Genomic DNA, 24,892 nt, shown 5'->3' on the forward strand with positions numbered 1-24,892 from the left:
CTCCATCCTGACAAGCATTAAGACAGTTTGCTCTAAATTCACACAGTGTTCTAAAAAGATATACATTCTTATCTTTTGTTATTAGCCAAGTTTCAAAAGCCAGGGAACATTTTTTAAATGATCAATTAAAACAGACAAGCTATCTGGACTTTTACCTATTCAACAATATGCTGTACTTTTTCTTATTTTAGACCCACAGATACTAAAACAAGATGAAAAGATTTTATAAAACAGCATATGACACCAAAACTACTTTTCTAATACCTTTTTTTCAAGTATAATAGTCAACTTCAAGGAGAAAACTAACTCCATCTTTAAAATACACATCAGAAGAGCTCCCGCTGTGGTGCAACGGGATCAGCGGCAGCGTCTTGGGAACCCTGGGACGCAGGTTCGATCCCCAGCCCAGCACAGTGGGTTAAGGATCTGGCGTTGCTGCAGCTGTGGCTTAGTTCTTGGCTACAGCTCAGATCTGATCCCTGACCCGGGAGCTCCATATGCTGTGGGACAGCCAAAATATAATACAACACACACCAGAATTTTCTGAGGTGTTACTACCAAAGGAAGAACATGGTAGCTGCCTGGAAAACATCCAGTAAATACAGCATCATATGCAGAGAAAAAGAAGGAAGGTGAGATCCCTGGAATGTTTCTCCTGGTTCTTTTCCTACTCCTCAGATTATTTACTCCTTTCCTTGATTACTCTCTTTCACCCCATCTCCTGTTATTGCAAGTACCTCTTCTCAAAATGTAGTTTTCAATCAACAGTTTTGCCTCTTTCATACCAGAACTCATCCACTCTTTAATTATTACCTCTATTGAAATAACTTCTAGGTGTAGTTATGTTTCCCTCTCCCTAACTGTCTGACTATAGATACTTCAGGACTCATTTAGATCCCTGCATTTTTTAAAGAAAATCAAACTTTTCAAAACAGGGCCCTTCTCTCTTTACTTACCTGTATTATCTGGCTATCCTCCTAGGTTTACAACTTTATCATTTTTTCTCCATTTAATCAACAGGACCTGACAACAATTCACTTGTTTCCTACTATCTTATGTCCTAATTCCCTAGGTACTTCACTCACTATCTGGGTTTTCTTCCTTTTCTTCCTGAGCCACCACAGCTCTCCAGCTGACCTGTCCACTTCCAGCCTCCCCACTCACTCCTATTCATTCTGGACATACCGCCAGTAAATCTCTCTTACAGTACAGGCCCCAGTTCAAGGACTTATATAGTTTGCCAGCACAATAAAACCAGACTTCTCAAACCAGCACTCAGAGCCTTCTACTCCCTCAGACTGTCACTTGTAAATGTTTATCCTAAACATCCTAAAGGAGACAAAACCCTACAAAACTAGTATCCTGATCTTCCACATCTGGATCAGTGCAATGCACACTATGGGCCTGTAGAGAGCACAGCCCACCATCTTCCACTTGACTTCAAGCACTTACATCAGGCAATGGGGTCTATGACTTTTAATCATCTCTGAACAGCTCGAATCCATAAGAAGGATTCATTTTTCAAAAGCTGAACCCTTCTAATCCACAAAATAAAAGTACGTATCAGGAAATAATACCTCATATCCTTAGAGTGAAAAGTAGTACACTATTTTTAAGGATGAATTTTCTAGTCTCTATAAAAAGATTATAATATCATTAATATCACTAATATCATTTAGCCTAGCAAGAACACTTCCAAGGGAATTACCTATAGATATTCTCATAGAAGCAAGCAAAATTACATGTGGAAGGATATTAAACACAACACTGTTGTAACAGTAAAAAAAAAAGGGGGGGGGGAGTTCCCGTCATGGCGCAGTGGTTAACGAATCCGACTAAGAACCATGAGGTTGCGGGTTCGGTCCCTGCCCTTGCTCAGTGGGTTAACGATCCGGCGTTGCCGTGAGCTGTGGTGTAGGTCGCAGACGCGGCTGGGATCCCGCATTGCTGTGGCTCTGGCGTAGGCTGGTGGCTACAGCTCCGATTGGACCCCTAGCCTGGGAACCTCCATATGCCGCGGGAGCGGCCCAAGAAATAGCAACAACAACAAAAAAGACAAAAGACAAAAAAAAAAAAAAAGGGGGGGGGGCACAATTCAAACTTCCATAATCAACTATTATTACATGGCTCCACAATGGAATATTATGCAGCAACTAAGAATGAAGTTGTATATGAAGTGATACGGAAAGATGTTTAAGAATGTCATGAAGAGGGAGAAAATTACAAAACAGTGTAAGTTACTATTCTATTTGTATAAAGAAAATGCATACACATGTGTAAAGGCAAGAAAATATCTAGAAAAAAACATTCCAACCATTAATAGTAGCTAATTCTGGAGAATGGGATTCAGGAAAGAAACAAGGGATGTACATGTACATATACATATGTATTTTTTAAAAAATAATCAGTTTATTCACTTTTCATTAAAAAAAAAAAAAAGGCTGAGCACACCAAAGGCTCATCTTTGGATGAATATAATTGATTCTGATTATGCAGGGTGCAGGAAATAGGAGCTACTTAAAGCGCTTAATGAGAAACTCATCCACTCATTCAACACTATTTATGGAACACTTACTATGTGTCAGGAATTGTGCCTGATGATACCGACACAATGGTGAACAAGGAAGACCTAGTCCCTGCTCCATTTTTCCTGTTTCCCGGGTAAGAACCACTCTGACTTCCAAGTCTGTATTCTCATTATGGCTACTGGGTCTATGGTTTTCCTTAAAATAGATACAAATTAAGAGAATAATTATAATAAACAAAAACAAAGGCTTTTAAATGTTAATTCATATTTCCTTCAGAATGGATTTTTAAAGTTATTAGAAACACAATGTGTGGAAAGTTCAACAAGCACTATTTCAAATAAAATTTAAAAAGTAACTTAGATGTTTAATGAAATTTAAAGGAAAAGTGCTAAGAAAATTCAAAAGAAAAAATACAGGAAATTTTAATTTCTTCATTGATTTATATATATTTACTAAATTCTATAATAATGTGCGACACAATAAGAAGTAAAAGTTATCCTTGAAAAGAACCCTCTGTTGCAACTAGATAGGCCACTGACTGAAGTCCAATGCCTGATCCCTTTACAGGAGGCCCTTTATGGTCAGCCCAGGGCCCATTCTTCCTTCGGCTGCAAACAGCATGCTGGGGCTTTCCACTGGAACCAGGGCTCCTCACCCGCTGCAGTGAGCCCAGTTCCCAGTCTCTGCAGGTGGGCGCTTCCTGTCCCCCTGGCACCCCCAACTCAAAGGTACACATGACCCTAACAGATCCAAGCCCCAGTCAATCCTAAAAGGAGGCTAATTTCAATGAGACTATTAAAATGATTATAATTGCTGACATAAAATACAGCTAATTTCCTAAAAGAACTCTGTAATAAATGGAATTCTCATTTAAGGTGGCCCCTGAATATTTTGTGACTCTAACTGCAAATCACAAAACTGGCAGTGAAATAGTCATAACTGACCTCTTTTGCTGAAGGAGAACAGAAACAAAAATACAATATGAGAAAATTCCCACTTCAGAAGCTATTATAACTTCATGCTGTCTCAAAGAATAGGAATGTTGAATCCACATAAACTACATCCTGTTAGAACAGCTAAGTACAGAAACAGCAATAAAATAAGGTCACACAGCATATATGTTAATCGCATGTCCTCTTTTAAATAACTTCAAAAAGAAAGACTCCTAGAGGTAGCATTTCATGAGGCACCTAAACTGCCATGATACCTAAAACATACAAAAAAAAAAAAAAAAAAAAAAAAGCAAAACCCAAACATCTGAGATATAGTTAACTTTTTAAATAATTTTGATCAGTTAACCACGTTCTTTTCAAAACTACAAAAACTACAGGAGGTACATTAATAAATTACAGGGAAACAAAGTTCAATGCAATATAAGAAAATAAAACTTAACCATTAGACTTCCTAAGGGTGAAATGAACTATCTTGTAAAACAGGGACCTCTCCTTCCCTGGAACTAAAACTAAAACCAAAACTCTGTAATTCTCTAAAAATAAGACATCCTTGAAAAATTCAACTGATGTGCCAGCTGTTCTATTTCTTGAGAGTATAGCTGAACACATATAATAATCCGCTGCATTTTTTTCCAGCATTGCACAATTTTCCTGGCACACAATGTGCATACTGTATTTATTATCATATTTAAGCATCTGACAGCATTGTTAAAAGAACCCATAATATTATTCTCTAACTAAACGCATACATAAATTTTTCAGTCTTCAAACAGCCATGAATTTCAGTAGTTAAGTATCATATACATTTTTTCCACAGTCTAAATACAATACATTTCCTGAACTTTTAGCTTTCGGTTTCCTGTTCGTCAATGGCTACAATTCTAGAGGCAATACATAAACACACCCTAGCCATGGTATTTCCACTTTTGACAACAGTGCATGTGAATTTAATATGACCAAATATAACTACAGTGCATATAAATGATATACGGCAGCTAACATAGCAATAGCAGGAATTAATCAAGTTACAAAATGGAAATATAAATTACATTCCTTATATAAGAATTCACCTAACAATCTCCTTTCATAACTTAGAAAAAGTTTCCATCATGAAAACCTGATAAGGTTTCTTTATCAGACATTAACTATGAAATTCATCCTGTTTCCTTTTTTCCTTTGCTTGCCAGGAAGCTCAGAGCTAAATTTAATGTTCAAATAGAGAAAATATCTTGCCTCAGATTATTGGTGTAAAGACTTCTTTCCACCCTCTCAACCTGCTCATTATTTCTCAAGTGACCTATGCTTGATTTCTGACTTTGTTTTTAATGGTTCTTGCTTTTTCTAATTATAAACTCCAATCTTTTCAATGAATAGATTAATATAGATTATAAAGAAATTTAAAAGTTCTTCACAGCACCAAGTAATCTGTTAATCCAATTGATTATAAAATGTAGGTCCTAAAATGTATCTTTATTTCCCCCTTTAAAGTTAACTATTTCACACAATTCATAACTCACTTTTAGAAAAGCCACTGGCAGGTTTTAAAATGAAAAGAATAATAAAATGACACGAAGATCAAAATGAATTACTAAATTTGGGACACTAGACTAGGAGGATTAGCAATTGTCTATTTTTGATTTACTAACAAAATTGGCCCACCAAAGCTAGATAGCTGTCATAAAAATTTTTTTAATGTAGTACACTTACATAAAGTAAACTAAAATCTCATAGTATTATCAGTATTTAGGATGCAAAATAGACAATAACTATAAAAATATTTAAAGTCCAGGAAACTTTTAAAAAGAGGGAAACTAAGTCACACTTGTTTAGAAACTACAGACACAGAGAAAACTACTCATTATACTCTAATACCGAAAAGTTTTTTTTTAAATGTAGATAAAAGATATTAACAAAATGAACAAAAACAATTAAGATGATGAAAAGAAATTACACACCAAATTGACAAATCTAGCCAAATGCTAAACAAAAATATACCAAAAGAACTAAACGGTCATATTAAAACTGGAAAAGAGGAGTTCCCGTCGTGGCGCAGTGGTTAACGAATCCGACTAGGAACCATGAGGTTGCCAGTTCAGTCCCTGCCCTTGTTCAGTGGGTTAAGGATCCGGCGTTGCCGTGAGCTGTGGTGTAGGTTGCAGACGCGGATTGGATCCTGCGTTGCTGTGGCTCTGGCGTAGGCTGGTGGCTACAGCTCCGATTCGACCCCTAGCCTGGGAACCTCCATATGCCGCTGGAGCAGCCCAAAGAAATAGCAAAAAGACAAAAAACAAACAAAAAAAAAAAAAAAAAAAAAAAAAAAAACTGGAAAAGAGAAATGAACACATTGGGTAACAAACGCTGCAGTCCATAAGAACACATGACATAATATTAAGGCTCTCCACTTTTAGAAGCCACAAATAAAAAAAACAAGATAATAAATGGAAGAAGCAATATAGCCAAATAATTTATGTAAAAGTTATGAAAACCAATTATTCCTTTATTTCTCAACATGAGAATTGCAAAGCTTATACCCAAAGTTGAATTACAAAAAACTTAACATGATGAAGTTAACAGAAAAAGTATTACTAATAAATTACTATAATTTATACATTATTAGATACTATAGTATACAGTATTAAGATATACTAAATGTTATTTATGTAAAATATATTATATATAGTATATGATCATATATAATTTATCTAGTACTATTACTATATAAATTTAGAAGGAAAGGCCAGTAACCACTCAAATATATATTAACATTTCTTTCAAATAATAAAACAGTTCAACATAAGAAAACATTTTAAAAACAGAAACAAAATTCTATGTATTATTTAAAGAAAGGGGTTAAGAGAAACCTACACACACACACATTCAGCCCTCAAAAAAAAAAATCCAAAATCTATTTTTGAAGTATTTCTCTTCCCTCCAAATAGCATAAACAGAAGTTAAAATTTGTTATAAAGATTAATCATCCAAATACAAGACAAGTCGGAGATCATAAGAGAAAAACCCCCCTTCTCCCTTCAGAAAAATGAAGACAGGAAAAAGAAACCAAACCATGGGAAATACAAATCAGTCATCTTACACAAAGCACCGAGGACATGGAAAAATTCTTTTGTATAAACATCTGTATATTATACAATTCAACTTCACAATGTTTGAAAATGATAAAGAAAAATCAGTATTCCAGTAAAAATGAATCTAGTGAGAAGCCTATTCTCTTTGAAGGGATTCGACATGATGAGCAGAGAGGTCTGGAGCATCTCTGTGTAACCCGTGCCACTTTTTCTTTCTTTAATCATGGGAAAGAATATAGAACATGAAAAGATTACCAGTTGCGAAATAACTATATGGTAAAATTTATGCTTAAAGTGGCTAAAAAGTATTTGTACATCACACAAATTTTCAAAATGCACGGAGAGCATCTTGCTAAAGTTAAAAGTGGTGTGACAGTGACTTAGAGATTAGGACCTAATATTCTTTATACACGAGAAAAAACTACATGCTCTGCAAAGAGAGAAGGGAGTATTTATTGAGCAACAGGAGAATCCAGACACTAAGCTTAGAGCTTCATAAAAGTTTTTTGTTTTGTTTTGTTTTTGTCTTTTCTAGGGCCACAGGTGCGGCACATGGAAGTTCCCAGGCTAGGGGTCTAATCAGAGCTGTAGCCGCTGGCCTACACCAAGCCACAGCAATGAGGCATCCGAGCCGCATCTGCAACCTACACCACAGCTCACAGCAACGCCAGTTCCTTAACCCACTGAGCGAGGCCAGGGATCGAACCTACAACCTCATGGTTCCCAGTTGGATTCATTAACCACTGAACCACAACAGGAACTTCCCATAAAAAGATATTCTATCACATTGCATCTAGGTAGGAAAATACCGCTTAAATAAGTTTTTCACCATTATGTGTTGCATATGGTAAAATGTGAGCGACCAAAGATGTCAACTTAGAGACTACTGTAACAGTAGAAGTACAGGGTTGGGGGCTATGCTGAGGTAGTACAAGAGTTCCCAAGTTTTTGTGCTAATCTTACTTTTCTATCAATCAGTCTGTAAAAGAACCTGTGTTCCACCATGATACAAACAAAAAGTGTACTTTTTCTGAGAATGCATGTTTTACAGCACTATTATATTTGCAATTAACAGCTCTAAAAATTAAAGAAACTTTTTTTTTTCTTCCACACCCGCAGCATGTGTAGGTACCCAGGCTAGAGGTCGAACCTGTGCCACAGCAATGACCCAAACCACAGCAGTAACAACACCAGGTCCTTAACCCACTGGGCCACCAGGAACTCTGAAATCCTTTTCTTCTTTTTTAGGGCCGCACCTGTGGCACATGGCAGTGTCCAGGTTAGGGGTAAAATCAGAGCTACAGCTGCCAGCCTACACCACAGCAATGTGGCAGCCGAGCCATGTCTGTGACCTACACCACAGCTCCTGGCTACACCAGCTCCTTTAACGCACTGAGCAAGGCCAGGGATCGAACCCACATCCTCATGGGTACTAGTAGGATTCGCTTCTGCTGCACCACAAAGGGAATTCTAAAATCCTTTTCTTCTTAAAGCAGATTTTGTAGCCTTGGTTTTAAATACTAAGAATAGGAATGCTTGTCCAATAATGTAATCATAGGCTTCTCATTAAGAATAGAGTGAACTATTATCACATTTTTTCTGGTAGTAAAATTATTTCTTACCTTGGTGTTTTAACAGCTATTAGTAGAAAGATTATTGGTAATACTACTGTAATTCCCACCCAGACAGTTGAGAATCACACTAGGATGACAATAAAAAATAGCTCTTGTTTAGCCCTGAAAGGTACAGGCCTGCTAATTAATGAGCTGTGGATCTTGAGCTCAGGACTTCACTTCCTCTGATCTCAACATCCTCATCTGTAAAAGATCCCTGGATGAGAGGATACTTCCCTACCTTTCTCCCTCTCCCTGGCCCTTTCTACTTTATGATTTTGGTGAGTTAGGATCCAGATCAGGATATCTGAGGACAGAGAGGAAAACAGTAGCAGAAACCCATTCGACTTTGGAGAAAACCAGTAAGGATTATGTGAACAATGAGAATATGCAAGGAACAAGAAAAAGATCAAAATGCATGTTTACAAAAAGAAGTGGACAAATTAAAGAGGCATAATGGTTCAAAATAGAGGCTCAAGAGCTTTGTTGTCAAAATTAGTATGAATAGTAGTTTCAGGTATATTGAAATCTGGAAAGAGAGTGAGAAATGCCAGAGATGCTGACTTAGACATGCTGTCTATATGCAAGAAACAAAATCCTATATATTATTTGAAGGGGCTTCACAAATAACCCAAGAAATCCTCCCAAGTTCCCCCGATACGTATGGTAAAGATGCCATACTCCCATAATCATTCATAATTCTGTCCCAACATAATCACCCACTACTTTCCAATAGGTTATTCCCTTTAGTCAATTTGGTTTCATCATTTCAAACAAACCTACGACTGTCACTCAATGTTCAATCTGAAATGCATTCTCCCTTCCCTCAATTTACAGTAACAATTTATCATGCTCTGACCATGTCTGAGGCACCGTTCAAAGGGTTTGACTTGTATGAGCTCCAATTCTCTCAACAACCCTAGGAAGGAGGTTAAGTAACTTGCTTAAAATTACACAGTAGCAGAGCCAGGATTCCAACACAGGCAGTCTGTTTCAAAGACTTTGTCCTCTTAACTTGCTAACTAGTCCTACAACGCTCACCTTGAGTTCTGTCACCTTCCCGAAGTTCTCATCTGCTTAGGAATTATTCCTGGCTCTTAGTCCTTAAATAAACCATTCATCTGTCACTTACCCCAGGACCTAGTTGCTTATTTATCTTCATGTACGTATTCTATCCTAAGAGCAGGATCTTGTCTTATTTATTCTGTAACACTACTGAGAACCTAACAGAACTTAACATCTGGAACACAAAAGTGCTTATTAATAACACTATAATAGCATTCATTATTTATTGAAGGCATATACCAGGCTCTTGGCTAAGCACCTTCTTGTCTCATTTAATCCTCATGACCTTTAGGTAGATATTAATACTGCCTGCAGTATTATAGATAAAGTATTTTAGATGCAGAAAACTGAAGCTCAGAGAGAAGTGGCCTATCTTATCCCACATCACAAAGTGGTGGTGACAGTCTTACTTAAGGGTCAGTAGACTCTTATCTCCATCTTACCACAGAACACCTTGAAGAAAGATTTAGTCCTAAAAACAACTCAATTCCGCTTTCACTTACTCTGCGGCCCTTGGTAGACACCAAGGATTCAGAATTAGAGGCAGAGCTGCTGCCCTCAAGACACTAAGACCAAGCTTTGATATCACTGGCAGAGCCGCCATCCATAAAACTTAAGACAGATTTTTCACTTATATTCTAAATCAAAATAATCCTTGGAAACCACACCATTCCTTTTCCCTTCAGGCTCCCCTCTACTCTAGGACTCATCTCTCCAGATTCTGTATTATAGAACAGAAGGATCCCGTTAATTCTAGCACTATTAGTACGTCTAAACGTAACTTAGTGATAGCTGAGATTCAATGTCCATAATGAAATATGGGGAATGGACAGCTAGAAAAAAACAGCAGCAAGGAGAAGCAGTAAAAAGAGGGGCATGAAAGTCACAGTGTAAAGGAGATGAGAAAAAGCAAGAAAGGTAGGAGAGTGGATACAAACAGAAGGTGAATCTAAGAGGCCAGAGTAAGTCCAGTGGAGAGATGCAGATAAATGAAAATACTAAAATCTAAGTCACTTTATGAATGCTAAGTCCTTTAATTATGTATTTCCTAACTTCTAATGGAAACAGAAAAGTATCTACGTGAAACAATCTCTGAAAAAAAAAAAATCATTAACTAGGAAGAACAGGATATAAATTAGATTTTTTTTCCCTTGGGGGGGGACGACTCATTTTAGAATTTCAGAGCTGTCCAAAGACTTTAAAACACTATCTGATCCAACCCATTCATTTTATAATTAAAGCTCAGAAAGGTTAAGTGACTTTAACTTGCCCAAGATCACGTAGCTTTAGCAGCAACGTTCCTGAATCTCGTGCCAATGTCTACTCCTTACCATATCAGGCTTCCTAGAAATGGTGTTATTTTCTGCTCTCCTCCACTTTCCACTCTTAATAACCATTAAATTAATTTCTACAAAAGCATCTCAGAATCTCCATGTTATTTCTACTTCCCACAAAATAATCAGAGACCCTGGATCATATAAAATACAGAATTTCATTCTCTTATCTCCATAGTCAGTAATCTTAAATTGGGTCTTGGTTTCTACCAGGAGGAAATTCAAACATTCCCCAGAAGAGCAGAGAGAAGAAAGATCTCCATAAGCTAAATAAAAGCAACCCAAGTTGATAAGCTACAATCCATCTGGAAAGGACTTAGGTGCAAGACCACTGGATGCTGGGCAACTCCTAGTGGGAAGAAGAACGGATGTCACTTATTTTCCCATGTCCATTTTATATCCTCCCAACTACCTTGAGGCTCCTTTCTGACAAACATGAATTCTAGGAGCCTATAAAGAGAAGGGAAAGTGATGAAAGAGTGTGTCATGTCCCTTTTGGCATAATGGCCTTTTGATGAGAACTATCTTGGCCAGGAAATACACCACAAGGAACAGGAGAGATTTCAGGTAAACCCATAGATCTTTATTTTTACCATAAAAACAAAAGAAGTCTTTAAAATGTGTTATATACACTCAGTATTTCCCTCACTGCAAAGCACTTATAGATATTCTGGGCTGGAAGGAACTCATCCTGGGCCATTTTTGTGGTCCAAGAAAGTCTACTGCTTATACCCCCTAATAAACTGTGGGCCCTGTGGGCCACCATGCACCAATTATTTGAGCTGAATGATTTGGAAATCATCTATATCAACCTTGGTTTAAATATAATGATTGCCTAGGCCTTAAAAACTATGTTTGTTTATAAGATTTTTTCCAGAGGGAAGAAAAATGCCTTACTTTACTTTAGAACATACCTTGATTATTTATGAAGTTCATTATAACCCTGGTATAACTTTCCGCTTTAACATGTTACCCAAATTAGGACAACTGGAGTGGAAACAAAAAGGACAAAAAGATAAAAAGAATTATAAATTTAGAAACAAAGTGGTTTAGTGGCTCACTGAGCTTAAGAAGTAAAAGAAGAATGAGAAATGACCAACAAGAATAATGGTGTCACAAACAGGTAAAGAGAAAAGTCAGGAAGAGAAGCATTTTGACTGGGGGTGGAGAGAGGGGGTATTGGGGTGCAGTTTCTAAAGAGATGGTATTTAAACATATTTAGTTTCAAGACCTAGGCTGAAATTTTGAGCATCAGTTACTGAAAGGCCTCAAGTTTAGATAGAAGATAAGAGATGTGGGGCCTGAAAAAGCACAGCAGTGATTGAGTTTTTAGAGAAAGAGAAGCTAACAGGAAAACATTTAGACAACAGCATTCCTCAGCTACTATACCTTGAAGATAAACTAACTTTCAGGGTGAACAGTATTCTATAGATTAGAATATTTGGACATTTATTAGAAATGAAAAGCTAAAAATTAATCATTCTTTTCCAGCCTATAAATTGACAGAAAAGAACTAAGGATAAAAATAGTTTCATAAGTACCAACTATCTAAAGTTAAGTCTCTGAGCTAAAACACACTGCTTTTCAGGTTTCTCTACTGACAACAAAACTTTTGAAAAAAAACTGAGAAAAAAAGAGTCATTTTGTACTAATACTACTAATTTACAATATCTGTGAGAATTTAACAGTTTTAAAGACACATTAACCAAAATGTGTACATTAAAAAATATGGAGGGAATTCCCATTGTGGTTCAGTAGAAATGCATCCGACTAGGAACTGTGAGGTTTGAGGTTCGATCCCTGGCCTCGCTCAGTGGGTTAAGGATCCGGTGTTGCCATGAGCTGAGCAGGAAAAAAAAAAAAACCTAGAGAATAGCTATATGGAGGTTCACTATACTGTTCTCTCCAGTTCTATGTCTGTTTCAAACTTTCATCATAAAAGGTTTTTAAAGGCTACATATAGGTATTTTAAAAATTCTATTTGCAGTTAAGGCTTGACGACTCAAAATTCTGGCAGACAAAAGCTTCGAATAATGTTTTACTCATGCTCAAGAGACCAATGAAATTTAGGGTATATGAAAGGGAGAAAGGGCCCTGCCATTTCAGAAGAACATGAATATGTTCATTAAATGGAGAAATTTAGTCCTTTTATCCTTGTTGGCTGAGCTAGACACTTGTCATTTTTCTCTTCAAATAACTTATTTCTGTTATAGAGAAGTATATAAACAATATAAATGTACAGTTTTGGTTAGTAAAAGCATCATGTTTATCCCCAGTTATTACCAATTAATTTGTTGAACCTGTTAGTCCTGTTACTTCAAAACATCTTCCACTCTAGTAAATAACCAAATTTCTTATGCAGATTAAAAAAAACTGATTAAAAATACCTATTAATTATTTCAGATTATATAAGGTTTAATAAAAAAAAGAGTTGAATGTTTTAAACAAATAACATGTTTGTTTTTTTGTCTTTTTAGGGTCGCATCTGCGGCATACGGAAGTTCCCAGGCTAGGGGTCGAATAGGAACTGCAGCTGCCAGCCTACGCCACAGCCACAGCAATGTGGGTTCCAAGCCATACCTGCAACCTACGCCACAGCTCAGGGCAATGCCAGATCCTTAACCCAATGAGCAAGGCCAGGGATGGAAACTGCATCCTTATGTATACTAGTCAGGTTCTTAATCTGCTGAGCCATGACGGGAACTCCTAAACAGATGACATAATTTAAGCTATGATTTAAACAGGTTTAATTTAAATCAAATCACTCTATGGCAAAACTAAAACTAACAGAGAACACCAAATTCATCACTTAGATTTACCACTAACCTATGAACCTATGATCAAGATTAATTTATAGGAGTTCCCGTCGTGGCGCAGTGGTTAACGAATCCGACTAGGAACCATGAGGTTGCAGGTTCGGTCCCTGCCCCTTGCTCAGTGGGTTAACGATCCGGCGTTGCCGTGAGTTGTGGTGTAGGTCGCAGACGCGGCTCGGATCCCGCTTTGCTGTGGCTCTGGTGTAGGCCGGTGGCTACAGCTCCGATTCAGCCCCTAGCCTGGGAACCTCCATTTGCCGTGGGAGCAGCCCAAGAAATAGCAACAACAACAACAACAAAAAGACAAAAAAAAAAAAAAAAAAAAGATTAATTTATATAGTTTATAGCACCAATCTGTCCTCCCTACTATAAATACTACCCAAAAATGACAACCAGATCTGTTTGCCTTTCTTTGTGAGTTCCAAGACAGGAAAGACTGTACACGTCTGCGCAAAACCTAGCACACTACAGGTTTGCAACTCCCCTAACAGGGACTACCATTACCTTCAATTCCCAGGAAGCTATCACTAGGCACCAGTCTTATGCCCTAGCTAACTTACACAGGACAACAAAACACAGTTTCCTTGCTGGCAGTTCTGCTCTGAATCACTTTCAAAGGCTTCTGTTTCTTCTAACAGAAATATGTTGTCATGAAACTTCAGGGAGCAGCAGCATACATATACATGTAAGTGTAGAGACAAGAGACTATCAGTGATTCTCTTTTTCTATACCAGTATAAAAGCGCTGCTTAATTTCAATTGGAGGTATTTCACTTTTTGCAGCTAACAAGATCATTCTCATCTTCAACCAATTTTTATAGCTTTTTTCTTTATGAAAGTAAAAGTTACATACCATAAAATGCACAGATCTTAAGTATTCAGCTCAGTGGATCTGAACAAACGTTTACACCAACAATCGGTGAATCCTGAAGTTCCTCGTTCTAGTACTGCAGATGCTCTGTAAGTTAAAAATAATACGAAAATTATGAGTTACCCCAAAAGTGTACACTTTAATTCCATCACCCAAATCAAGCTATAGAATATTCCCATCATCCTGAAAAAGTTCCCTTTTGCTCCTTTCCAGTCAACCACAGCCCTTACCCAGAAATCACTGTCCTGATTTCTATCACCATATCTTAAGTTTTGCCCATTCTTGTATATTTAATAAGTGGCATGTTATGATACATTATGTAAGATGTAATACATAATGTGTATTGGCTTCCCTTGCTCTGAATAATATTTCTGAGACTTATCTACGTCATGGTATGAATCATTAGTTCATTACTATTGTGAAAAAGCACCTATGAACATTTTTATCAATCTTTTTGTGGATGCGTATTTTATTCCTCTTGGTGCAGCAAGATTTGTGTGTATATTTATGTGTATGTGCAAATATGTGGGGGGGGGGTGTACACAAATAGATTCTGAGAAGTCCACCTAGAACCAACAAAGAAATTTTAAAAGAACTTATAAAGTTCAGTGAAAATAATTTAAGACAGCATTTCAATTTTTCTAAGTATTACTAAGAACAATTCAAAAGAGAAACAAATTCCTCTCCATGTAAGTTACCCTGTTCTGCTTCGATGAAGTACCTTCTTTTCATAACAAACTTGAATTTTAAAACATTAAACGTTACCATCCACCATATAATAATTTTTCTGCTACCGGTAAAATCCAAAATATGTGTTAAGATTACAAGATTTTGTTTTATTGTCTTATTTTTGTAAAGAGTTAAACATGGAAGTAGTTCCACTAGTTAGTATTTAACATGGGTGAAGATCATTTCATTCTCATTTAGAATACTGCATATTTCGAAAAAGATGAGGATGTTTTCTCCATTCCAAAAAATAACTTACTGGAGTTTCCCTTGTGGCACAGCGGAAACGAATCTAACTAGGAACCATGAGGTTGCAGCTTTGATCCCTGGCCTTGCTCAGTGGGTTAAGGATCTGGCGTTGCTGTGGCTGTGGCCTAGGCCAGCAGCTGTAGCTAGGATTTGACCCCAGCCTAGGAACTTCCATGTGCCGCAAGTGCGGCCCTAAAAAGCAAAAAAAAAAAAAAAAAAAAAAAAAAGCAACTTACTGCAGTGTTAAGCCTGTAACAGAGGCAGTATGACCTTCAAATTCCATGTGTAATTTTCAGCAAAGAGTAGAAGAGGATCTTTAATTTCCAGAGATAGGAACATTGAGAAATATATACACAAATCTGATTTCTGATGAAATCAATTTGAAATTCCCAGCCCTATTTTTGATAATCAGATGATTATTTTCAGGGGGCTAGAAATGGCTCCCATTGAACATCACCTATAAACTGCCAAGACTGAGGCTGAACACTGCAAATGGTTCCAGAAATCTACCATCGCCTGCTTTAGGAAGGGTTTGCAACTACAAAAGAAAAAATACCCTCTTTTAGTCTTCGATCTTTCTCCATCTTTTATTCCTCCTTCCCCCAAATGAGCATTTTCAAAACCATACAATTCGGATGTACAACATTTTTAATCTTAAAAAAACATTCTTAGCATTTGGATATTCCCAACTCTCAGATATGTAATCGTTTACTTATAAACTCATTATTTCATTCTGAAAATTTTCATTTTTCTGATAATTGTACTTTTCTAAAAAGAAAAAAAAAAAACAACTGATTAACTAAATGTTACAAAAACGACAGCAGCTCCAAACAACTACAATCCCTCACTTTCACTATCTTTTGTCTGATTGTTTTAGAGAACTAAAATTTTGTTCTTATTTTTTAAAATGTTTTTCTACCTAGGAAAAGAGGTATCCCAAATGGGTAGACCCCATACTCCCTCTGGTGGTCCTACACTCTCATTAACCAGATGTTTTCCAAAAGATCAGAATACAAAACAAGCATAAAATGAACATGCCCCATTTAAGAATAATAGTCTTATTTGTTTTCTGTTGTTGTTTTACTTTTCTCAACTGATTATGGGTGATTTTTACTTTTTCTCCCCTGTGTTTTTTTCATACCCCAAATTTGGAAAATTGAGGGACATTCTTAAGGCTCTCACAGATGAAAGCATGCAACCATTTGAGCCAGGCAGTTAAAGCATTGCCAGGTGGAACTCCTTAAGGAACCAGCTTTAATGAACAGCTAAAATTGATTGCTAATTAGCAGATCAGCAGTTTATTCGGAAAAAAAGATGTTTCTACCAAGTAGATGGAAATAGTTTCTACTTAGGTTAAATTACAACTTTTATCTTTTCTAACTGTAAAAGTAAAGTATAATCATTATAAAGCACTTTGAAAAAATAAGACTATAAAGAATAAAAATTACCTATAATTCTATCACCTAGAGATTATAGTAGGTTAAGTCTTTCTTGGGTGGGAGGGTTAAGAATTATAGTCATATGTTTGAGTTTCAGCTGAATCAGGTCAAGTCTCATCATGACAAATTATGAGATATAAATTACTTCGAGTAGTTGAATTTTAGTGTCTCAAATACTACTGAAATATCCTTACTAACTTGTTAGCTACATATATACACAAGGCCCTACTATAAATTATTTTAACCTGTCTCATTTGGCAGACCTGTCTTTTACACAATAAACAAACATCTTAGTCGCAAAAAAAAAAAAAAAAAAAAAAAAAAATCGCACTTCAGTGGCTATTGCTTTTAAGTCAATAATCATGTGATGTACCTACCAATGGCCGCCTAATCTCTGATGAATGTACATTTAATGTCCCTTACACTTTTGGGGACATAATTTCAGTAGTTAAAAAACACTGTAAAAAAAAATTCAGAATGTAAAATGAAAAAAATCTAATTTCTAATCAGCTAGGTTAAAAGTTCAAATAGTTTCAGAATTATAAAATGTATAGAACATGTAACTGTTCAGCATAAAATAATTACAAATTTAGTGTGCCAAATTACGTAACTATAGGCTTTTATTAGGAATTGTGAAAAATTACATTAAAGGCCTACAGAGACTATTAATGAGAGATACAGCAAGCATATTACTGTTTAATAAAACAGTATTAATATCTGAATTGTGAGATTTATCCTCAAGTTTAGTTGGTTTAATGTGTTCCTGTTTTTTTGTGGCTTTACTCGTTAAAAAATATTTTCCCAGCCTCAAACTCAAAGGGAGCCACACCTGAGGGTTAATGACAAAAACATTCCCAATGTAAACTGTGTAGATGCGATAATTCAACTTATGCTTAAATTTGAAACTGTAATGTGGCTGATAATTTTATGATATGGTCTACCACAAGTTAAACAAAGTTAAAGGGGACAAAAATCAGCAATTAAAGTGTGTAAAAACTGAATCTGAAAGCAATCTTTTAATTAAAAGTCACTTTTATAAAGTTCCCAAAATATGCTTTTGTGTAAATGAAACTATGAAATGTAGCTTTATGATATGTGGTATATTTAAGCATCATCACAGGACAAAGATTTTATAACCAATTACACACGGTAGTTAAACTAATATTCCCATACACTTTAAAGAACAATTAATTACATAAATCGCTCAGAACCATGAGAGCCCGGGTCTCATAAGAGTCTTCAAGTCTATTTATATAGAATCAAATCCACTCTGGACAAGTCACTGTTCAACCATTCAACCTTCACTAAGCATCAAAAAGGCAACTCAGCTTTCAATAGAAATTACTTCTACACCTAAAATATACAAGGATGGTCTTCCTTTCCTAGACCGATTCGTTCTAAGCTAAGAAGCCTTGAGGAAACTAAACAACCTATTCAATCCAAGAAAAAACAGAAAATTGAAGATTTCATTAGTTGTCTAATCTAATATTTTAAAATATTCACATTGAACTGGTTAAAATTGTTTTAAAAAAGAAATTCACCCCAAATTCCCATCACTAAAAAATTAAAGATTCAGAAACATACTTGTTTTGTTAAATGTTTGAAAGACAAGGACCTCTCAGCATATAAGCCTGTTGTTCTAAAGAAATAAAACATTTTATAAAGACCACTTTGTTTTGCTTTTTTTTTTAATCCCCAATAGTCACAATTAGCTTATTGGTTAGAGTTCACCTTTAAAAGGTGTCACTAATTATCTAAATAACTAAAATTACTATTCAACGAAACACTAATAAAGTAGCATACTAAATCAGAAGTATAACTTTATCACTAAGTTAAACTTACATCTAAGTATAAACCATACCTAGCACAGACATCAAAAAGACATATTAGCAAAGAAAATCTAAATCAACTGTTTATCCAATACGTCATTAGTAACCTTCATAACATATTTTTAAATAATTACTACATATTATTTTAAAACTTTTTTTTCCCTATAGGTGCCCTAAATTGGTCAGGGCCATAACTGTAGAGTGTTAAGCAGAGGTCAGATGGGAGAGGCAGAAACAGAAAATGTTAAGTATGACAAACAAAAACGTCCCACAAGAATAAGTTTTCACATCCATCTTTGAATTTGGACTCAAACGCCCAAGAGGAAAAGTTACTCTAATTCTCTGGAGACCTCTTCTGAGGGGCAGGGGTGGAACGGTGGGGGAAGGAGAATTCCCAGAGACAATTAAAAACACTCAACCAAAACATGCCTTAACTTTGCCCTGGTCCGCAATCTAACAAAATGGGAAGACAATGAACATAAACACTCCTGTGTGCCCTCAGAAAAGCAAAGAAAGCTCCCATTCAATGCTCAGCCTTATTCCACTCCTGTAAAGTAAATCCAAAACCACGAGCTCAAACTGCTTCATGCAGAATTTACTGAATGGCGGCCAAAGGCTGTACACGCTGTCCTGAACCACACAGAGGGATATCTAGAGTTCTGCATTCTCCATTTACAACTTGTACCTTACCATGCTTTCGCCACCGCTGCAGAAGCCCATTTTCAAACTGAGACTACGACGTTCCTCCCCGCCCGTCCGTGTGAAGCAGGTTCTCTCCCGGCGGGAGAGAAACTTCGCCTTCGCTCTCCCGGCCCCCGCCCAGTTTTTAAAAAATTGAACTAGTTTTGACTCCTCTACTGCAACCAGCACCCCTTTTTAGAAGTCATTAAGGGTAGATGCGTTCTAACGCCCTGGAGTGAATTGAATACGGAGCCCTAAAACTCCTCAATGGCCTTCACCTGGCACTAAAATAATCACCTGTTCAAACTGAGCGGCCCTGGCACCCTCTAAGCGCGGCCGAGAGCGGGAATGCTGTTCCAGTCACCAGTCCCGGGTCTGCAGGTGAAGGCGGCGAACACACATCCACACCCACCGCCCGGGGAGCGCAAACCGAAAGCCAGGACCGCTGCGGCCGGACGCTCCGTTATCCTCGCCCTGCGCGGGCCCCGCCAGGTGAGCGAGGCTCCATCGCGCCCGCGGCGTCCCGACGCTCGGCTCACCCCAGCTCCACTTCTCCCGCCGCCCGGGCCCGGAAGGCGAAGTTTCTCTCCCGCCCGCGGCGGCTACTGCTCACGCGCCGCCCGGCCCTCCCGCCAGTCCCGCCGCCTGCTCCGGCCGGCCGCAGTCACCGGCGCCGGGCCTCGGACGAGCCGGAGCCCGGGACCTGTCACCCCGGGCGGGAAACAAAAGCCGGGTGAGGACCAGCGGGCGCGACCGGCCTCGCCTCCGCGAGGGGGAGCGCGGCGGGGGCGGGGAGCGGCTCTCGCGGCCGCCCGGCTCCGCGCCTCCAGGAGGGAACCCCGGCCCCGCGGCCTGGCGGGACGCAAAGGAGCCCCGCGGCGGGCTGGGGACCTCCGGCGCGTCCGCCTCGAGGCTTCCCCGGCCCCTCTCTCCCCGACGCGCCGTTCCCGGACTGGGGAGCCGCATGAGGAGGCGGGGAGGCGGAGCGGGAAGGCGGCGGGACCGCAAAGGAGGAATTCGGCTCCCGGAGCTCCACGACCACCCGCCCCATCCTTGCGGCCATGGCGCCGGTACCTGTCGCCGGGGTTGCTCTACTGCTCTGTCTCTCCCCGCCTCACCCGCACGCAGCTGTCCCCTCAGCCCGCCCAGCAGGCCGCCCGCGCGCCGGACGCCGCCGCCTCCAGAGACTGGCAGCGCCTGCGAACCGGCCCGAATCCCCCGGGCAGCGCCCGGCGCCGTCCCGCCCCCGCCGGCCGTAGGACCCGCCTTCCATAGGGCCCCGGGGCCGTCAGTCCGCCCCCAAAAGGCGCGCGGGCTGTCGCTCTGCCTGTTCGGATTGGCGGCCTCGCGCTGTCCATGCAAATAAGGCCCCGCCCCCGTCCATTTGCACCTCCGCCTTGGTGTAACCTCCGCCTCTCCACGCCAGCCCACGTGTCTGGCCCTTGCCCTTTGTGGGGGCTGGAGGCAAGGGATGAAGGAAACTGACCCACACCCCCTCACACCGTTCCTTGCCTCCAGGGAAATTAATGCCTAAATAAGCTTGTTGACTTAACAACGGGGTCTCTCCCTGAAAACTCTGTCCCCCTTCCTGCCCACCCAACCTGCCCCGTGGATGGAGAGGGGCAGGCCAGGCTGTTTGTGTCAGGTAAGCAAGCCAGGTTAGCCCCAGGAAACACCACCAGGAACTCAAAGTTGTCTCTCAGAAGTGGGAAAATCCCACCCGGAGAACCGTCGCACATAGATAGCACTTTTCTCTGGACTTGCAGTCATTGCGAAGATTATGCTTTCCCCGCGGCTTTCTACCTTTCCAATATGAGATCCCAGTGGATTGAGACAGCAGAGGGCCTTAGAAGATGTTCGTGGTCTCTGCCCCCTGCCAAAGGGTAGGCCTACTGAGCAAACTCGGCTTCAGCAGGGGCTCTGGGCCCTCCAGCGAGATAGCGATCTGGGGATTCAGGTGAGGGTCGGAACTAGCTGCACCTGGACCTTAGGGAGTATCGCGCTCAATACCCCTCGTTTTTGAGGAAACAGAAACCTAGTCCCGTAGCTCTGGAACTTAAGAATTACATATGGCAACCTAACATCTAGCCAGATTGAAAGCCACAGCTTCTAGTTCCACATCTGCTCACTATACTCTATCACCTCGGTCATTTAGGTATTTATGAAGAGCTGCTTCTACAAATGAGCATTTCTGCCTTCCAGAGGTGGTGCCTGCAGAAATGACCAGGAGAGCCAACACTGAAACCTCCTCAAGGGCAAGGGCCCTGTCTCCGTGCCTAGGAACTCTCTTTTTACCAGATGCCAGGGAGAGTCAATGAAACAGTTTATTTGTGCAGTAATTAGCCAAGACAAAGGTGATTAAAACTACTCTGCATACAGCGTTGATTAAGCACCCATTATGCTCTTTAACAGACAGTATTCATCCTTGCGCTATGTACGGAGCACAAAGGTGAGAGGATATTGTCCCAGACCTTAAGGACTTCAGCTTAAGAGATAGTGACATCCACACTGCATGTCAGTGCTCCTCATGTAACAGAGACAGTGACAGATGTCTGCAGAGGGAATGGCTATGCATAGGTCAGTGGAGGACTCCAATTAGTGGGGAATCAGCTCTTCCTGGGAGAGTCAGGGAAGCCTCCTTGAAGAGATGAGGCTAGAACTGAGTATTAAAAGTGGTGCTTGCCAGACAGAGGATGTGCAAGAGGAAGGAAAGGAACTTCCAGGACAGAGGAGGGGTGAGGTGGGGCTGGGGGAGGAATCTCAGGAGCAAAAAAATGCAAAGCTGGAAAAGCCTAGTAACTGAGGGAACAGCAAGGAGCAGTGTGGGCAAATCAGGGCTGTGTGGCCATGTCACATGCTCTGGGACCAGGCTCTTCCAGAAGGAAGACAGAAAGACCCGGGAGGCTGCCAGGCAGTGTTGTAACACACCGCAGCAAACAACAACAGGCCCTGTAGATACAGCTGCAGGCTTTTTTTTTTTTTTTCTAGGCGTCTGTGGGGAACAGTCAGTTCCACAGTTGCAGTGGCAGTCTGGCTGGCCCCACCCACTCTCTCAGAAAACCACTTCGGTCACTGCACTTGCCCTCCTCAGCATTTGGAAACACAAGTGCTTGCAATTTCCCTAAACATTGCTGCCCTTCAGAATTCAAAGATAACATGGGCTATGGCTGCAGACACCTGGGTGTGGGATGAGCCACCCTCTCCTCACATACAAAACAGTTCTTTGCAAGGCCTGTCACCAAGGCTGGCCTCATGGGCTTGTGACCTGTGCTTGGATTCATGCTCTGCTATCACTGTCTTCAAATTCTTAGTTGTTTTTTTTTTTTTTAAACAAGGGGCCCCACGTTTTCATTTTGGCATGGGACTTGGGAATTACTTGCCAGTCCTATCTGTCACTGTTAATGACCCTGGGAAAATGCTGGTGTTACTGCTCAAACTGTATCTCATTTAAAAGCACTTGGCATTCACTTGGTTTGGCCACATGCATTGTATCACCTTTTTTTTTTTTTTTTTGGTCTTTTAGGGCTACACCTGCGGCATATGGAAGTTCCTAGCCTAGGGGTCCAATCGGAGCTACAGCCTCCAGCCTACACCACAGACACAGCAACACCAGATCCTTAACCCACCAAATAAGGCCAGGGATTAAACCAGAATCCTCATGGATACTAGTCAAGTTCATTATGACTGAGCCACAACGGACACTCCTGCACTGGGAAGTAGGAGTAGGTCCCATCTATCAGGTGAGAAAACTGAAGTTGGCAATCTTCAGGTGGCACAGCTAGGAGGTGCAGAGTTTGTACTTGAATCAGCCCACCTGAGTCCTATTTTATCCCCAGAGAGCTACCTTTAGTTAGTTTCAGAATCCTTTTAAAGGCAAATTTGTGCATGAAGGATTTTAAGAGTCAGGACACTTGCTGGAATGGATATCTGTCGTTTCACGGCTATCACCTTTTATTTTTTAATTTTTTTATAATTTTTTTATTTTCCCACTGTACAGCAAGGGGGTCAGGTTATCCTTACATGTATACATTACAATTACATTTTTCCCCCCACCATTTGTTCTGTTGCAGGCTATCACCTTTTAAATAGTTTTTCATCCATTTTGAAAAACTCTCAGCCGTTGTATGTTTAAATACTGTTTCTGTACCTTTTCCTCTTTCCTTCTGTGCCCCCAGTTGAAATACATTTTAGACCTTCTTGCTACATCCATTTCTTCTGTATTTTCTATCTTTTTTTCTTTTTCAACCGCACCCATGGCATATAGAAGTTCCCTGGGCCAGGGATCAAATCCAAGCCACAGCTGCAACCTATACCACAGTTGTAGCAATGCCGGATTCTTAACCTGCTGTGCCAGGCCAGGGATCAAACCTGTGCCTCTGCAGTGCCCTGAGATGCTGCAGTTGGATTCTTAACTCACTGTGCCACAGCAAGAACTCCTGAATTTTCTATCCTTTGTCCTTCCATACTTTGTTCTAAAATTTTCTTCTGACTCTTTCACTTCACTAATTCTCTCTTCAGCTTTTTAAAAAATTCTCTTAAACCCATCCAGTGAGTTCTTAAATTTGGTGCCTTTTTTTTTTCAGTTGCATGTAAATTTCTATTTACTTCTTTTTCAGATCTTCTCTGTCACTTCTTATATCTCTTAGTGCCCTGCTATAATTTTCAAGCTTCATTTTTCTTTCCTTGTTCTTCCTCATGCTGTTTTATCTCCTCGTATACCTGGTTATGTTTTGGACATTGTATTTGAAAAATCATTTGAAGCAACGATAATATCTTCCTCTAGAAAGGAAGGTATTTGTTTCCAGAGGCATCCTGGGACAGTAGCAAGCTAGGATCCCCTTAACCCATCAGGGCTTCTGATTTTCCAAGCCTCTCTAATGACTTGAAGCTAGACTAGAGTTTGTGGGAGTGTTTACTTATGGTTCCCCCTTATTCAATGTAGGTCTTTGAGGTCCTGGTTGAAGATGGGGGAGGGGGGTTGGGGGGGGAATCAGGGATTTTTTAACCCACTGTGCCAGGCCGGGGTTATATATTGTTTCATAGAAAACTGTCCCAAAATTTAGCAATTTTTTTTTGTTTGTTTGTTTATTTTTTTGTCTTTTTGCCACTTCTAGGGCCACTCCCGTGGCATATGGAGGTTCCCAGGCTAAGGTTGAATCAGAGCTGTAGCCACCAGCCTACGCCAGAGCCACAGCAACTCGGGATCCGAGCCAAGTCTGTGACCTACACCACAGCTCACGGCAATGCCGGATCACATCAGTTGTTCAAAAAGGACTATGATATCCTTAACCCACTGAGCAAGGCCGGGGATCAAACCTCACGGTTCCTAGTCGGATTCATTTCCACTGAGCCACGATGGGAACTCTTCCTGTCTTTTGTCTTTTTAGGGCCATACCTGCAGCATGTGGAGGTTCCCAGGCTAGGGGTCTAATCAATTGGAGCTACAGCTGCTGGCCTACACCACAGCCACAGCAACACCAGATCTGAGCCTCATCTGTGACTTACACCACAGCTCATGGCAACGTCGGATCCTTAACCCACTGAGTGAGGCCAGCGATCGAACCCAAACCCTCATAGTTCCTAGTCAGATTTGTTTCCACTGAGCCACGATGGGAACTCCCAAAATTTAGCTGTTTGAAGCAGATGTCAGCAGACTTTTTCATAAAAGTCCAGATGGTAAATATTTTAAGTTTGCAGGCCATATGG

The 24,892-nt window shown here is 39.9% G+C and overlaps 1 protein-coding gene across 12 annotated transcripts in view; it reads right to left on the minus strand.

Annotated features, from left to right (window-relative positions):
* Positions 1-20,402, minus strand: part of FKBP5 (FKBP prolyl isomerase 5) — a 108,579-nt gene extending 88,177 nt beyond the window's left edge. For 3 of the 12 annotated variants that reach the window (XR_014808989.1, XM_084966338.1, XM_084966337.1), the window contains exons 1-3: positions 20,261-20,402; positions 14,245-14,349; positions 13,157-13,282 (exon numbers count right to left, since the gene is read on the minus strand). Coding sequence is in view for 5 of the 12 variants with exons in the window: in XM_084966338.1 (XP_084822464.1) it covers positions 13,157-13,231 (75 nt within the window). In the remaining 7 variants the exon portion in view is untranslated. 12 annotated transcript variants of the gene reach the window in all.
* Between the last annotated feature and the right edge of the window lie 4,490 nt (positions 20,403-24,892).

This window comes from Sus scrofa, chromosome 7 (genome assembly GCF_054392235.1).
Source record: "Sus scrofa isolate SSC_HxYL_T2T_F1_AM1 chromosome 7, Sscrofa_HxYL_maternal_Yorkshire_Landrace_v2.0, whole genome shotgun sequence".
Lineage (NCBI taxonomy): Eukaryota > Metazoa > Chordata > Mammalia > Artiodactyla > Suidae > Sus > Sus scrofa.